Source organism: Crassostrea angulata, chromosome 2, assembly GCF_025612915.1.
Source record: "Crassostrea angulata isolate pt1a10 chromosome 2, ASM2561291v2, whole genome shotgun sequence".
Classification (NCBI taxonomy): domain Eukaryota; kingdom Metazoa; phylum Mollusca; class Bivalvia; order Ostreida; family Ostreidae; genus Magallana; species Magallana angulata.
Window position 1 is genome coordinate 10,699,090 of NC_069112.1, and position 16,228 is coordinate 10,715,317.

At 31.8% G+C, this 16,228-nt stretch overlaps 1 protein-coding gene across 1 annotated transcript in view; it reads right to left on the reverse strand.

Annotated features, from left to right (window-relative positions):
- The window catches only part of LOC128173031 (receptor-type tyrosine-protein phosphatase alpha-like), a 38,861-nt gene that overhangs the window by 1,403 nt on the left and 21,230 nt on the right, over positions 1-16,228 (reverse strand). Inside the window, exons 8-26 of the mRNA XM_052838783.1 lie at positions 15,296-15,427; positions 13,644-13,769; positions 13,408-13,522; positions 13,104-13,207; positions 12,808-12,980; positions 12,616-12,703; positions 12,460-12,533; positions 12,182-12,218; positions 11,986-12,083; positions 10,258-10,386; positions 4,680-4,828; positions 4,063-4,198; positions 2,347-2,505; positions 2,094-2,187; positions 1,865-1,935; positions 1,481-1,615; positions 1,242-1,361; positions 908-1,056; positions 4-139 (exon numbers count right to left, since the gene is read on the reverse strand). Coding sequence (XP_052694743.1) covers positions 4-139; positions 908-1,056; positions 1,242-1,361; positions 1,481-1,615; positions 1,865-1,935; positions 2,094-2,187; positions 2,347-2,505; positions 4,063-4,198; positions 4,680-4,828; positions 10,258-10,386; positions 11,986-12,083; positions 12,182-12,218; positions 12,460-12,533; positions 12,616-12,703; positions 12,808-12,980; positions 13,104-13,207; positions 13,408-13,522; positions 13,644-13,769; positions 15,296-15,427 — 2,225 coding nt within the window. The remainder of the gene's footprint in view (positions 1-3; positions 140-907; positions 1,057-1,241; positions 1,362-1,480; positions 1,616-1,864; positions 1,936-2,093; positions 2,188-2,346; positions 2,506-4,062; positions 4,199-4,679; positions 4,829-10,257; positions 10,387-11,985; positions 12,084-12,181; positions 12,219-12,459; positions 12,534-12,615; positions 12,704-12,807; positions 12,981-13,103; positions 13,208-13,407; positions 13,523-13,643; positions 13,770-15,295; positions 15,428-16,228) is intronic.

The following is a 16,228-nucleotide window of genomic DNA, read 5'->3' on the forward strand; positions in this document are numbered from 1 at the left end:
TACCACAGTGGAGACACACTCGGGTCTCCGTATCTGGATCTGACGTACAGCTGTAAAGATGTCCACCTCTCTGTCCACGGAGATCTGTTCCAACACGTTGTATACAACAAAGAATGGACCACAGCGTGTAGCTCCGTCACTTAATTGTAAACAAAATATAAAGCTTTAAGTTGATTTGTTCAAAAGAATAATAGGGCACACCTGTATCCCCTATATGATTGATATTTCCTAAAATGCATGATGTTTTATGTAGATAATATATAAAATAATGTTTGAAAATTTGTATTTAAACTACTTGTTATTTGGTAATATTTACATTTTCAACTGTGATTGCATTACGAATCAACTTTTGAACCACATAGCCCAATATTTTCATAAAAGATGAGCGACACAACATGTGCGTGCATTAAAGCATAACGGATAAACGGCATTGGCTACGCTTCGTAGCAATACATAGCATGCGCTACATGAAAAATTGGTGGTTTTGAAATTTAGTTTTAAAGAGTAGAAATTGAAAATAATAGATATAAGCAATAAGAAACCACTGTTTGAATATTATGATGTAAAAACTTCCGTCGGTGCGTGGACAAACTTATCATTACACCCTTCGAGCTTTATTGGATTTGATCACGCCCTGACCAAAATTATCACCTCATTATACACAAAGAATGCTTCTTTATTCCTTACAAAAACTGTATATGCTCATTTACCTTATAATAATGCATTGCGTAAAATAATATCTAATTTTAAGGTCACAATATTATTCTAATACATTTTGATATAAATTGGAAAATCGCTTTTTCATTTTTTAATTCTTTTATATGATTGTTTTATTCTTAATGTAAGTAACAGTTTTTTAATGGGAAGTACCCCATTCGATCATAACACTTTAAACGCTCAGTGTTACCTCGACAGAACTAGAACCCGTCCCTTTTCGTTCGTCTTTTCAGTTTTGACAGCCTTGATTACATCCAAAAGAATTCTTTTATCAGAAGTTTTCTGTTTTTCTCTCCATTTTGGGCATTCCAAAACAGTTATGTCCATTTGGTTAAACCCCTGAACAAAATAAAAACACATGTTTGAATAATAATAATGTACGTTGCTGCACCATTCCTTAAGATATCTAAATTATTTGAATGTTCGTATATTTAGTACTAAGTTGTTACTGAAATAAAGTTGTTGTATGAATGCTGTTATTCCTTTTTTCAATACTTTACTTAAGTTTTCCTTTAAAAATATACCGTTGGCTGTATATTTAATCTGTTAATTGTGACGTTTGAGGCCTTAGTGGAGGATAGGTTCTTAATGTCGAACATTCCATCAAACTTTGTTTGGCCTTCCGATGGATACCATTTGGATGTCTGTAAAACAAATTACAGCATGTTCCGAATGTGAGGTTTACAGATATAAAGATCAATAGATATATGGATAAATAGAGAAGTAGATAAATGATGTTAAACAAAGACAAGATTTCCCATACAGATTCGATGTCCTTGAGTGGACACAGGAAGACGACAACACGTGCGTCAAAGTCCTTTATCAGTCTGAGAAAGTCCTCGGTGTTGTCTGGTAGAGGGTACTGGGCGCTGATAAGAGAGTCTTTCTCAAGAAAAGACTGTATAAAACACATAAATTGACAAAAATATATTGTATTCGAGTAAATTTTAACTTCTTTAGTTTATGACAGACACTTCATTTGACTTGCCTTGCGTAAAAGATGTTTTTAATAATAACAATTGCTATTTATTGAATTTGAAAGGAATTTATGTTTATAGGTAAGAAAAAAAAGGTCAACTTATATCAACCTCATAATATCAAATTCATTATATCAAAACCAAACGTGTATATATTTGTTATATTCTACCTGGAGAAGAACAGCGTTGTAGTATGTATTATGATCCTTTATGTAGGACAGATGACACAAGAATTCTTCAACTACAATATACACAAGTGTAAAAAATTATAATCTGTAAAAGTTCGAAAAATGTGAAATTGATTTCATTCTTTGATGAAAACTTTTTTGATTGTTTTCACCGATACAAATTCATTCAATACGATATAGTTTGTTGACGTATTGGTTTGATATTCTTTACCAGGAAGTACGCTCTCTGAGTAGTTAGCCGATATTTGAGCCCGGCCAGACATGTAATCTTGCTGTGTATACTCCTTTCTCAGAGACAGTAACTCCTACAAATGTATGTTGAAGACTGCATTCTTTTAAGCTTATTGATCAACTTGATGTTGGAACAAAAAGGGAACAGATGAGTAAGTAATAAACACTATAACAACAACAACAACAACAAAATCCAAGTGTAAATCTAAATTTCGATGTTCAGGTGTTTCTACCTCTAGATCGGAAGAATATAATTTCTTCTGCTCTACATCTCCACAATTGGTATAACAGGAATGTTCTTGGTAGTAACTCAGAAACTTTTCTGTTTTCAAACATTTGGACCGACCACTGAAGGCGTCTCTAAGTGCTAGATATACCAACCTGTACTGGTCCTTAGAGAAAAGAAAGTTATTATATAGATACATGAAGGGATAATGATATATTTCAAGAAAATTTAAAAAAACCCATAAATTTACTTGTATAACTGAACATTACGTGAAACGCTTAACAGTTAAAAATGATTTTGTCGAGGTTGTAATTTTGTTCAGATTGTTTTTTCAAAACAACATAGTTATTATTTCAGAAATGCATTTAAACCACAATAAAATAAGTATAATGAATGTTTCATGAAGATTTTAAATAATCTAAATGTACTTGTTTTAAATATCATTATGTTAAACGGTACACGTTTTTAAAAATAAATGTTTGATGAAGTTTGTAAATTTGTTTAGGTTGTGTTTTGTAAAACATCATTCGACGTATTGGGCGAGATATTTGTCACAAGAAAAAACATGTTGATCAAGGAAGAGACCCGTGAAAAGACCTTAAAGGAAGACTGTTTGAATCACTCCATATAAACAAAGACAATAGAGTGCTTTGAAAGAGTGAAAATTGTTTCCTCTAAGTCAAATGTCATTTCCTTGATTTCAAATAAGATTGATTATACTTAATTTTCTTCCAATCAAGATGTAAAATTTCAATACGAAACCTTGATTACATAACATAATTTATTTTTTAAGGAAACTAGCATTCTGTTATCAATCAGTAAATTAAAAAAAACCTGGATTGAGGATATCATTAAGAAGGAAATATTATCCCTGCGATAACAAAATCATTTCATGAACATGCACAAATGCGGTTTTAAGCAACCAAAACAAAAAGCCTGCCTGCTTTTTTTCTTCACTATCAAATAGAACGAGTAACTGCTTTGTAGATTATTTATCAAATAAGCGGCAGGTGAAAATATAGGCTGTAGAGATAATGTATCGGAATGTTATTTAGTTTTTGATTTTTTTAAGTGCAATTAACGACCATAATTTATAATGATTTAACTCTTTCTCAACTCTATCACGAATGCACAATAATACAAGCAGGATTTACTAGTAATTAAATAACAGTGTCTTTCATACAATATAACAAGGACAATCTGGCAGTCACAACGAGATGATGGATGCAAAGTAATGAAATAAATAATATATAAATACATATTACCTATGACACAATAAACAAACATTGATATTAATTCATAACTTAATATAAATAGTACCTGTTTAGGAGGGTAACAATTGAAATTGACAATCCGAGAACACCATTGACAATGGTGTTAGAAGGATGTTATTTTCAACTGTTGCCCTCCCAAATAAGTATTTTTTAGGTAATTTTACTGATTGTCATAATTTTAAAGAAAGCTTTACTAATAACTTAAATTCTACGGCTGACAAAACACGCATAATTTTTGCACATGTGGTAGATCGTTGTGTTACCTTTTGTCATGTGTTTTGCTTACGCTGAGGGTTATAGATCGGATTATAATCTGCGTCTAAACGAAACAGATTTCGATATTTGACTTGAAAGTATAATAAGACACTTGTTGTTAGTTTATGTCTACTTTAAAGTGAGGTAAAACTGTAAAATGTTTGCATATATTTTAAATTAAAAAAACACCCTACATCTCCCTGAATCATGTTCATTCTGTCCTTTCTCATTGTTCTGACGTACATCGGTACGTTGATTTTACCAGTTCTCTCCCCTTCTCGGTAGAGGGCGTCTAAGGCAATGTACGTTCCGGTCCTACCAACTCCTGCACTAAAATCAAATCAAACAATGAATATTTTTGGAGATTTTTCTGGTAAACCTTACTTTTCATTTTTTTTAAAACTCTACAACATTGATTGTTGATGAAACTCAGATTTTGATAAGAACATTTGGTTGATAATAAACCAACCTACACCTTTAACATGAACATTCTGACACAACATACGCAGTATTTCGTATAAAAATATGTGTCAGCTTTAAGGGTGTGAAAGGTTTATAAGACTCTATCCTATTAGTTGTTGTTAGCTATGAAATATGTGCTCAATCACTGTAAGATGTACAATACCACCCCATCCTACCCCCCCCCCCCAAGAAAAAAAATCAGTGGACGTTTGGTTAATGTATTATTGTCTTCAGTGTTGTGCAAATTTAATTAACCGGTAAAATGTTAATGAAAATGCTCGGTATATGTTTTGTCTCTTAGACGTGGATATTAATTTTTATTTTAAAAGTGGCAGTAATCACTTATTACCTGCAGTGTACCACTGCGTACTTCCCAGCAGAGTTAGCGGTTGCTCTAATCACCTGACGATGGAACACAACCAAACTTAGAGAATCAGCCACTCCATGGTCTGACCAAGTGGTGTAGTGGAACATCGTCACGTGACGGTCTGTTCTGGTCTACAAAGATAAGTTATACTCAAATTATAAAGTATTCAAATAATTCGTGTTTTGGTATATTTTACCTCCAACTCTCCCCCCTATAATTACATGTTTTAAAAGAACATAATCGATACTAATCTTTATATAGGTTTACTTTGTTGTATTATTACACATCCATCAATTTTTTAAAGCTGCCTGGTCCGATTTGACATCAAACTTCGTGACCACTGACCACGTTTATACAATGTTATGCTAAGTATGTATATAAAACAGGACATTGCAGAACATTTCTCAGCCAATAAAGCCATTAATGATGTTCACAAATTTTTTTAAAAAACAAAGGACACAAAAGAGTATCGTGTAATTTTTGCTTCATTTCAAAATTCGCCCTTGACGTCGTGGCTGCTATAATTTTACTACGACTTTGACATCGCCGCATATAAAGGTCATAATGTTTTGGCACCTCAGAAATAACCCTTTATACATTTTGTTCACATATTTCTGAAGTCGGCTTTGTTAACAATCGAAGCGCTAAAATGCACGTTGAAAAAACCTAATCTTTCGGGGAAAGGAACCAAAACGGTTTCCATTTTTAAATATTCCAATGATACATTTTGGTTTGTATTTTATGGCCATAAAAAAATTATTCTATTTACTTTTAATATTTCTAAGATTTAAAAGAGATCCATTCTACATGTGTAAACAGGCGAAAATGCTTAACTTTCTACGATAGTTGCTTTGTATGGATTTTTTGGATACTGTAATAACCACAGGGCGAAAAACCATCTTTAAGCAAGTCCTTAAAGGTGGCTTAAAGGTGACTTAAAGGAGCTTAAAGGCTATACAACCTTTAAGCCGCCTTTAAGTCACCTTTAAGCAAGTGCTTATAGGTCCTTAATGTCCAAACTTCTTTAAGCCACCTTTAAGCCATCTTTAAGCATCTTTAAGTGGCATTTACGCTCTCTTTACACTGCCTTTACACTGTCTTTAAGTGGCCTTTAAGTCAATATTGATCAAGCTGAACAATAAAAACATATATTAAATGCAAAAGCTCTTTTATAGAGATGGGAGGGGGTCATCCGAGTGATAATATAATTTCCAAGGAAGGGGGGGGGGGGATGTTCCAGGCGGTTTTAATTGTCGCTCCATTAAACACAGATCGCTATCATCAGCACCGCTCCGATGGACACAGATTGCCGTTATAAAATTCTTTATAATATTTTTTGGGGTTTCAAAATTATTGTAGGGATGAGCGCAGTCTCTGTATCTTAATATGTGCATAAAACTAATTAAAGTATGTTTGTTTCCTATTATAAATTAATCTGTGAAAAATCTCTCTCTCTCTCTCTCTCTCTCTCTCTCTCTCTCTCTCTCTCTCTCTCTCTCTCTCTCTCTCTCTCTCTCTCTCTCTCTCTCTCTCTCTGTTCCTCCGGTTATTAAACAAAATAAAGATAATGAACCAAAAATGCATGATTTAATTTGATAATCGGTTTAAGGTTTGTATTTTTTTTTTCAATTTTCATTATTTCTAACTCTAGATCTGCTAGATACATGTTAAAGATGAAAAGACTCTCAACTGCCTTTGTTATATCGGGCAGGATATTACTGCTTTGTTTGTCTAGACATAGTTTTGTTCGTTTGTGTATATCTAATTAGAGTCTATTGTTTGTCCAACTTAAGAAAACCCCTGGAACTAACACAGAATATACAAGATATACACAACAGTTGTGTCGTGTGCCCAGGTGCATGTTTGTGTATATCTAATTAAAGTCTATTGTTTGTCCAACTTAAGAAAACCCCTGTAACTAACACAGAATATACAAGATATACACAACAGGTGTGTCGTGTGCCCAGGTGCACGTCAGGGTTTCTAAAGGCGTTGAATCTTAGTATGTACGAGTATACGATAAGTCTAGTGAATAAAAGTTAATTTACATTTGTAATTCATTTTCAAAGTATTATTTCCTAGCTCTGGGTTTCAAAGATGTTACGTCTACAAATTAACGATACATGTATGTAAGAGTAAAATCTTGAGGGTAATTAATTAATGTACCGGTGATCATAAATAGGGGTTGATTATTTAAATATATGTATAAGGGTAAATATGTCAAATATACCCGGCCTGGCACATCATACAATTGTATATACAAGTCATTTGCAATTGCCACATGCAGTAAATACGTCACCGGTAATTGGTAACTTTGTTTGTTACAGAATTGATAGTTTAAAAATCATGTACATACAATTACATGTAAATATTTAAACATATTGGAACGGCGCCGCGATCATGAAAACCGGGAAATTGCGGGAAATTGAACAAATACCCTAATAGTATCAATGCATTTCATAAAAGAAATGATTTCATTTTCTTTCTTACATTTTTATAGCTATAAATTAGATGAACGTATATCTACTCGGTTTAAATTTATTAACTAAGAAAGCCTACTATAGTGAACCTAACGGTTTCCATTTAGGTATAATATATTTTTGTTCACTGAAGACCAAGTTCCGTATTTCATTCTAAATACACGCATGCATGTAATTTATAAATTAGATATAATTGATTGTTACAAACTGAATGGTTTGTCAAAATCTTTTCAAGTAAACACATTCAATACAGTGATTCAATATCCACTGATATATAGGATATAAAAACGCCCATATATATGTAAGTTGCTGTGGCGCAGAGGAAGTGTGGTGATGCTAGTAAACTAAGGGTCCCGGGTTCAATTCTCGCCCTGGCCGGTGTTTTTTTTTGTGTTTTTTTTTTCATTTTTCTTTCTAGAACAAAAACCGTTTTAATACCTTTTCTTTCACAAAGTTAATACATTTTGTTGGAAATTAAGCACAAATTTGAAATAAATTTTTTTTAATGGCTTAAAGGTGGCTTAAAGGTAGCTTAAAGGTGGCTTAAAGGTGGCTTAAAGAAGTTTGGACATTAAGGACCTATAAGTTGTCCTTAAAGGTGGCTTAAAGGTGGCTTAAAGATAGTCTTTAAGCAGCCTTTAAGCCATCTTTACGCTTCTTTAAGCCATCTTTAAGCAACTCATATAGCTTAAAGGTAGCTTAAAGGTGGCTTAAAGATCGTCTTTAAGCTACCTTTAAGCATCTTTAAGCTATCTTTAAGGAAAACTTAAAGATGGTCGTTCATCCTGTGAACGGAGCCATCGTACGATGCAGCTGTAAAATATCTTAACTCATTTGATAAAAAAAAAGAATAAAAAAAAGGAACAGTTACAAAAACGAATTTACAGATAAGTGGTTTTGGAGCCTGTAAATTCACGTACATTTGTATTGCATCTTAAAACAAAATCGGAATTAAAGGTCTTTAAAAATCCGTTTTACGAATTGAATTTTAATTTTTGCTCGTATTTATTTTTTATGTTTTTTTATAAGGGCAAAATCATTTTGTAGAAACCTTAAATATAAGGAATGAAATTTCGAGTAAAAAAAACTCTCAAACAATAATGAAAGGAGGCTTCTTTACTCTTAAATTTTAACAACGCGTTATAAGTGATTTACATATCGGGAATCTGAATAAATGCTCATCGTAAAAATGGATTGACCACCGATCATCGTTTGAAAGTATTAGCTAACTATATTTATTTTGATGAAAAAATATTAATATGAAGTGTCCTCTCTACAACCATTTGTTGAAGAGAAGGTCTAAGAATTTTTTATTTAAGTTGTAACTTTGTCTTAAAAGACGTATTAAAATGAGCCTCAAAAACTATTAATTCCTACGATATATATATTTTTTTGTATCTTTGGAGGTACATTGAAGATATATTTCCATTGAAATATAATGTATACTTTTTTAAATTGAAGATATTCACTTTTTCGGAACCCTACCACACTTCTCAAAAGAATTTAATTTATGCTCATAAAACAGACAATACACAATGAAAACAAACATATACCAGGTGTTGACATTTTTTCTATGAAATTATAACGTTAGTGTGTATCCATAGACACAGGAGCTCCCTGTAAAGACTCGATTTATCTTGTTCTAAAAATAGATCTCATGCCGACTGATAAAAATAGGGTACCTCTTTTGAGGTAAAATGATTAATGTGAAAAATTCAAACTTTTTCTCAACAAATTGTTGTAAAAAGGACATCTAGCAATGTTCAAATGACTTACTTTAATGTAATCACATTTTAATGAGAATATTTCATTTAAATTTTATAGAAATTAAAAAAAGTTTGACACTACAAATTGATACTGTTTTAGGTATAATGCTTTTTATAATGTTTTAGGAGCAAATTGTCATACTTGTTTATAATTGTTTATACAATAAATTAAAATATTGATGATTTACATAGATTCCATAAAATCATCTTCAAATCACTTTACAGGGTATAAAAAGACATATACATATTATAATGCAAAATAATATCACTATGAATATATTCTAACGGTGTGATTTATACCCTGCCCACTTTTCTAATTTTGTTGTGTTTTTAAAGAAGGTTGTTTCATACACGTCAATAATAATGCGGAAAAATACGTGTATCAGAATGATTCGTTCATCTACATAATCTCATTTGATTGGTGTTTTAGACGACATGAGGGGCGTTATGGGCTGATATTGCTTGTGCCAATTAAGTTTGGGTCCCCTCTACTGATATCTACGAATTTCTATAGGGGTGTGTGATAAAGATATTTAGTATACATCATTATTTTAAGATAAAAAGAACTATTGAGAACTTTATTCCCCTGTTGTAAGACTATATGTAAAGCAGGCGACATCAACATCGATAACATTTCTGCTCGGAAAGTGTGATCATAGGATCATGTAAAAATCGAATAAGCGCGTGGAAAAGAAATGAGAAGCATGAAATAGACTCGCTAAGTTAAAGTAAGTAAAATATTCAAAATACTAGTTTCTTTGGTACGAAGATATTCAAAACTATGTAGCATTTATTTCAATGTGATTTTTTGTTTTCCTTTAATTTTGATTAGGTTTGTTACCTACAATGTTATGTGAAATATTGTAATAATTCATTTTTTACTACATAACACATATTATGTACTTATAATAAAATAGTTTTTTTTATTTAAGTACAGGACAAGAACTTTTCTTCACAAACAACGCTTGATCACTTTATTTTAAAATTAAACATTAATTGAAGATATAAAAAGCTGATTAAAGCAAAAAATAAGTAAAAAAAAAATGGCTGATAGTAGCTTTTAATACTGTGGTTACTCATACTTTACGGGATTTTTATTATAAAGATGTTTAGGTTGTTTTATTCCATAATAAATACTAAGACGTCCAGACATTTCAATAATTAACAATTAATATGCATAAACTACATGTACATGTACTCAAAAAGACGAATGAATATGATTGATTTTAATTTTGTTTTAAAAGATACCGAATATACTTTTAACGGCGATATCCATGCATATACACTGGTAATATCCTATTTCAATTGTTATACCGATTTGTTGTGTATCTTGAATCGCCTGATGATGTACTCAGCGTAGGTTTTCTCCTCAAGATGTCTGACAGTCAACGTCCCGCCTTGTAGTTTGTCGTTAATATCTGGCCAGTACTGGGCACACTTGTTCTGTCATTATAAAAAAAAAGAAAATATTTATTGGAAGTGTAAAAAGAGTGCCAATATCCCATTCAAAACTATGCATAACTGAGCTTAACATTTGGAAAGTCAAGAAAAAAAAATCTATTAAACATCCGAGTGGCCCTTAGCTATTAGGATGATTTGGCTTTTGCATACATATGGAATGCTTTGATTCTTTGACCCTGAAAATTACTTAACAGTAACTAGCATTGACTGATTTTAAAATTGTCATCAATTTATATATCCTAAAGAGTGTCACAAGAGACCCACAGGTCTTGGCAGCCACTTGAGTATCATAGCCTTTAGATCAATCTTTCAGAGAGTCCTTTGTTTGCATTTTAGGCTTCCTTTAGGAGGATAAATTCTAATCAAGATTCCTCTGACTGTTACTTTTATTATTTGACGTTTGCAAACATAAATTAAATAAGGTGGGGGACTTTTCTGTTATAATATCAATAATATTCACAGATTCATTAACAATGCAAATGACATGCATACAGATTATTGCTACAAACACACAATACATGAAATGACAGTTATTTTTAGATGAAGTTATTTTTTTTAACGGACGACTCAAGACAACTAACAGCAATAGCTTACATAATAGACTTAAAAGACATAAAAACCATGTTTTAAATGGCTATATTTCTCACCCACAAATAAAAGGGCACAACCTCAGCTTTATAAACAGTTAGTTTCACAATCTAAGAAAATGACATTGTTGGAACAATAACAATGTATTTAGAAAAGAAAATATTACAAAGTGTTTTATATTTTCACTATGTGGCCATATTGGCCTTACCCAATGGTATAAACCCCTGACTCAGGGGACATATATTTTTGAAATTCAGGTAAAGAGCTCAATTGGTATCATCATATTTCATTTAGTTTTCTTCAAATTATATGGGAGTAGAGAAGGTTTTCTAAGATTTCCTAAATTTCACTATAAAGCCATTTTGACCCCGCCCTATGGCCTGATCAACTAACTAAATGGCCATAGATTTAAAAATATTAATAGATAGATTCATTAAAATCACAACCATTTCTTTAGTTTTCTTTTAATATATACGGAAATAAAGAAGTATATTTTCTTAGATTTTTTTTTTACATCTTCACTGTATGGCCTATTGGCTATACCATAGGGTCTGAACCGCTGACCCAGGAGCTATTGATTTTACAGTTTTGGTAGACTGCTTCATTGCACTGTATGCACTATTATTTTTTATCAAATGTGTGGAAGTAGACAATTGTTTTTTAAAGTATCTTTTGCTTTACATATTTTGTCCCGCCCATGAGACCCCGTGGGTGGTAAGGTAAGAACTTTAACAACTTTTACTCCTCGTATTCTAGAGATGCTTCAAATTAAAAGTAGACCTCGTTGTTTTAAAAATAAATGTTAACAGGCGACCCACGACGCACAGACGAAGACCAATTGCAATACGCCACCTGACTAACTCGTGTCCTAAAAAAGACGGAAACGCAATCTTTGATTGTCATCGCGTCGAGTATTAATGATGCTATTATAGAAGAAATATCAAAAGCAATGATCATAGGCATTTATATCATATGTATATAAGCAGGGGATACCTTTGTTCCCTCTGTCAGATTGGTTAAGCAGACAATATTGCACACTTCTTCTTGCCAAATCATGGTCCAAAAATCCGCTATTGTTTTTGGTTTTGGGCCTTTCAAAAAAATATAAAATAACAAGATGTAAAAATTTAAATATTAAAATCAAAATGGTAGAACTGTATATAAAAAGGTCGATTCTCTTATAGGTTACCCTGGGTGGCAATGTATGTCCGTTTTTCTTTAGTATCCTAATAAATACAAAAAAGACATTACATACGAATAAAATCATTTAAACAAAGCTTTTACTGATTAAATACACTTACTTAACAAGTTAAATTTAAGCACTGAGCATATTTTGATGTGGAACCGCTTTTGTTCCAGTATTAAAACATCATTTATCAATTTATGCACACGCTACAATATCATATATTTATGTTTATGAATTATTCTTTTATATGAAAGACACATTTAATTTAATTAGATACTTGCTTCAATGTAATTAGCATTGATGTATCCCCCTTGATCGCTGGCAGCGGTTTTTAGTATAACACGTGAGTGATCATCTAAAACCAGAAAAAATAAATTATCCATCGTTTTTGTGCATGCTTTACTATTAACATTATTTTAAACGGTTAAAATGCATACAGGGGAATATAGTTGTGTATCTATTTTTCACTTTATTTTCCGGTTTCTTTCCCTCTACGCATGGATGAAGCTCACCACGAGGTATGTCCTGTAATATTACATATATATCTTACTACCTATGAAATCCATCTTAAACAGTTTAAAAAAATGACAGTAAATAAAAATAAAAAATAACAGAGAATAAATCCTTACATGATATTCACTTTTAAACCCATTGTTCTCATTTAAAGACATGTTTGTAATTTGTGCTTTCATATTCCTGACAGAAATGTTCTTATTAGTTGGAGGACCTCTTTTTGTTTTTTCAGGCAAAGCATATGTAGACTCCACGACGTCATTTGGGTACAAAGCTTGTGATCTACAATCTATCATTTATAAAGTGTATTTTTATGTTGTTGTTTTTTTTCAGTAACTGATATAAGAAACCTCATCAAAAAGGGCATGAAAAACAGAATGAAAAATATGAACGAATGTATGGAAATTCTTACTTGGTAACTTAGGCTGTTCTACCATAGAATTATTAGTACGTAAAGGCTTTGTTTCCAAAAGAAATGATTGACGTTTTGCTATCGCTGTTGATTTTCGTCTTAGGCTACATAAATGGAGTGTAACAAATTATAGGAAGTAAACATTAAAAAAAGTCATCGGTAGTTAGAACAACTTAAAGAAATCATATTAGTTAATTGTGCATATACTTTTAATTATTGATGATGAAAATTATCTCTTAAAAGAAATAGAGAAATACATTTCTTCCTAATTCATTTATTAGCAAACTTTTCGTAAGATTCATACCGTATCACAAAAAAAGATACGATAATTCCGATAATCACAATCACGCATGTGCCAAGCATGGCTCCAATTACAGATATATTCTCTGACGAGGAAACTGTTTGGGGATGGCTTTTAGCTTTTGAAGAAACATATTGAAAAAGAAAAGTTTGTTAGATACAGCCAATATAATGACAACTATATCTATCACTTTTGGTACTTAACATATTTCAAAATACATCAGAATCAGTCAAATATACCTTCATCACATTGTTTTCCCTCTATACAACCATAAGTACAACTGCCATTGATTATGTCACATGTCTGGTTGATGCAGTAAGCATTGCATGGAGACTGGCAGTTTGCTCCATAAGACAACACACACTCTGATTAATTTATACAATCGTGTAATGTTCAAATGTTAGGTTTAAAAAATAAAATAACAGAGTTAAACAGTTTCATTTTATAATGTACTATAAAGAGTTATTGTTCATATGACCAAAAGCTAAACTTACTATAAGGTAATGGTATTAATTGGGATTTTACATAATATCCGTCTTTTATAAGTAAACAATTATATCACTTTTCTTTAATTTACACGTTTCTATTTTCATTTCAAGGTTCCAATGATGAACTGTAATTGTATTTTTAATTGACATGGTTTGAGATGGTTGACAGTTTGTTATTGTCATTTTGTTCATGTACACATATGTTATATGAAACTGTTGGAAAGATAAATTTTTGCAGAAACAATTTCAATAAACAAATAACAATACTGAATAGTTGTCGTTTCGATTATAAAACATTTTTTTGCAAAACGTCAAAGCGTATCGTTGAACATAGGTAAAAACAAAAAAAGAAATACAAGAACAACGCGGGGGTGTTAAGGAAGCATATGGGCAATTTAGCGTCTTATTTGACTGTTATATTCAAAATCGTGAAATTAAATAACTATTTTAAATACGATCAAAAACTTAGTATTATCCTTTGAAAAAGATGTCAGTGCAATAAAATCGGGTAGTACATTACTGCCACATTGGTGCATTATCACGTGACAACTATAAATAGCTTACGTATATTCCTTAACATAAAATGAGATAGAACAACACTACCCCGCAGTTTCCAAAATAAAATAAACATACCAAGTGAAGGCAAAACATCTCAGTTTAATCAAAACTGCTGCTAGAATCCTATGTTTTTCTTAATTCAATAGTTATTCATCCGGATCTCGTAAAACCTTCCCAACTTTAATAAAGTTTGTACGGAAAACGGCAAGTTGCATCAAAACAACACACAACATGGGATTCTAGCAGCACTTTTCAATTTAAGCATTGATCAAACAAACGATACATATAAAATTCCAAGTTCAATATATGCGGGGTAGTGTTGTTCTAGTCGGATTTTTATATCGTAAACAACGACAGAGGAAAGCCTGGCCGAGAAATAAAAGCAAATTTACATACCTTTTAGCGAATGATTGATAAAACTATTATCTCTCCCAGTATTCTTATGTTCCATTCTCAATAAATCACACCACAATATTTTATTAGAGTTCTTAGATTAGTTATATTTTGAATATGTTTACAATGCTTTCCGATCAAATTCACACGACATTCAACTTTTAGTCATGACGTCATCAATGTGTAAATCTACGTAATACAAACTAATTTCTGAAAAAAATTTGACTTCAGTATTTTTATTTGCTTTTGGTCTACGTTTCGTTGCTTAGATAATTGAATATGTACATAATAACTAAGATTTGTGATTTCACGAAAATACATGTAACTCAGAATCCATATGCTTCCTTAACACCCCCGCGAAAACTCACAAAACCCCCTTTAGAATTGTTTCATAAACTGCAAGAACATAAAACATTTTTTTGTGAATTACAAATAAACTGTGTTATATTTACCTGTGGTACAATTAAAATCCGTATAACCTGCAACACAAGTACACGATCCGTCCGTGTGCCGACATGTGTCAGCTTTACAGTTAGGTGAACATACCCGGGAACAATTTCTGCCAAAATATCCTGTCTTGCAAGCTAATGGTTAAAGATACATGTATATATCATAAATGACTATGATATTATAATTAGGGGCAATTAAGATTCGGTAAAGATTAAACCAAGTTAAAAAAAATCATAGAATAATTGAATAAGTAGTTAACTTTCAAATGCAATAATATTGTTTAGTATGTTTTATGACAGTCTTTAGCCAAAAACCACTTAAGCATTTTTTACTCCATGCAACTGTCTGTAATATCTATAATGATTATGCATTTATTACTTGGGTTTTATTTTGTTTTCTTAGTAGTTTTATGATTGTTTCTTAAAGAAATAATTAAGGGCATTTGCAACGAAGTGCTCCGGCTTTTAAAAATCCGCACTTGCATTTTCTCTTTTATACAATGAATTAGAGTTACCCCTCTTGAATTGCTTTCCAACTGGGAGTAATCTCCCGTAATATGAGCTCTTTTTGAATATTATGGTAAAAAAGCAGTGTTTCCGAGGTAAACAGAATAAGATGAAGCGGTATTCATATATCGCTCTGCGTCAACAAGCAGGTTACATGGGCCTCAGAAAAGAGAGGAGCAAATTCCTATATGGCAAACATTGTGAGAAAGATTTTAAATGACCTTTCGTTTTCTTATTTACTTTTGACAATCGTCAGACAGACGACCGAAGGGGGGGGGGGGGGTCAGACCTACCGCAACACCTTCAACATATTGATGAGCAAACTAAAAACAAAGAGTAAACCAAATATTGATTAACTCCGATAGTCTTTAACAAAAGACAGTAGACCGAAATTCTTTCATTCATTTATTTTCATACCTATTGTTTTTG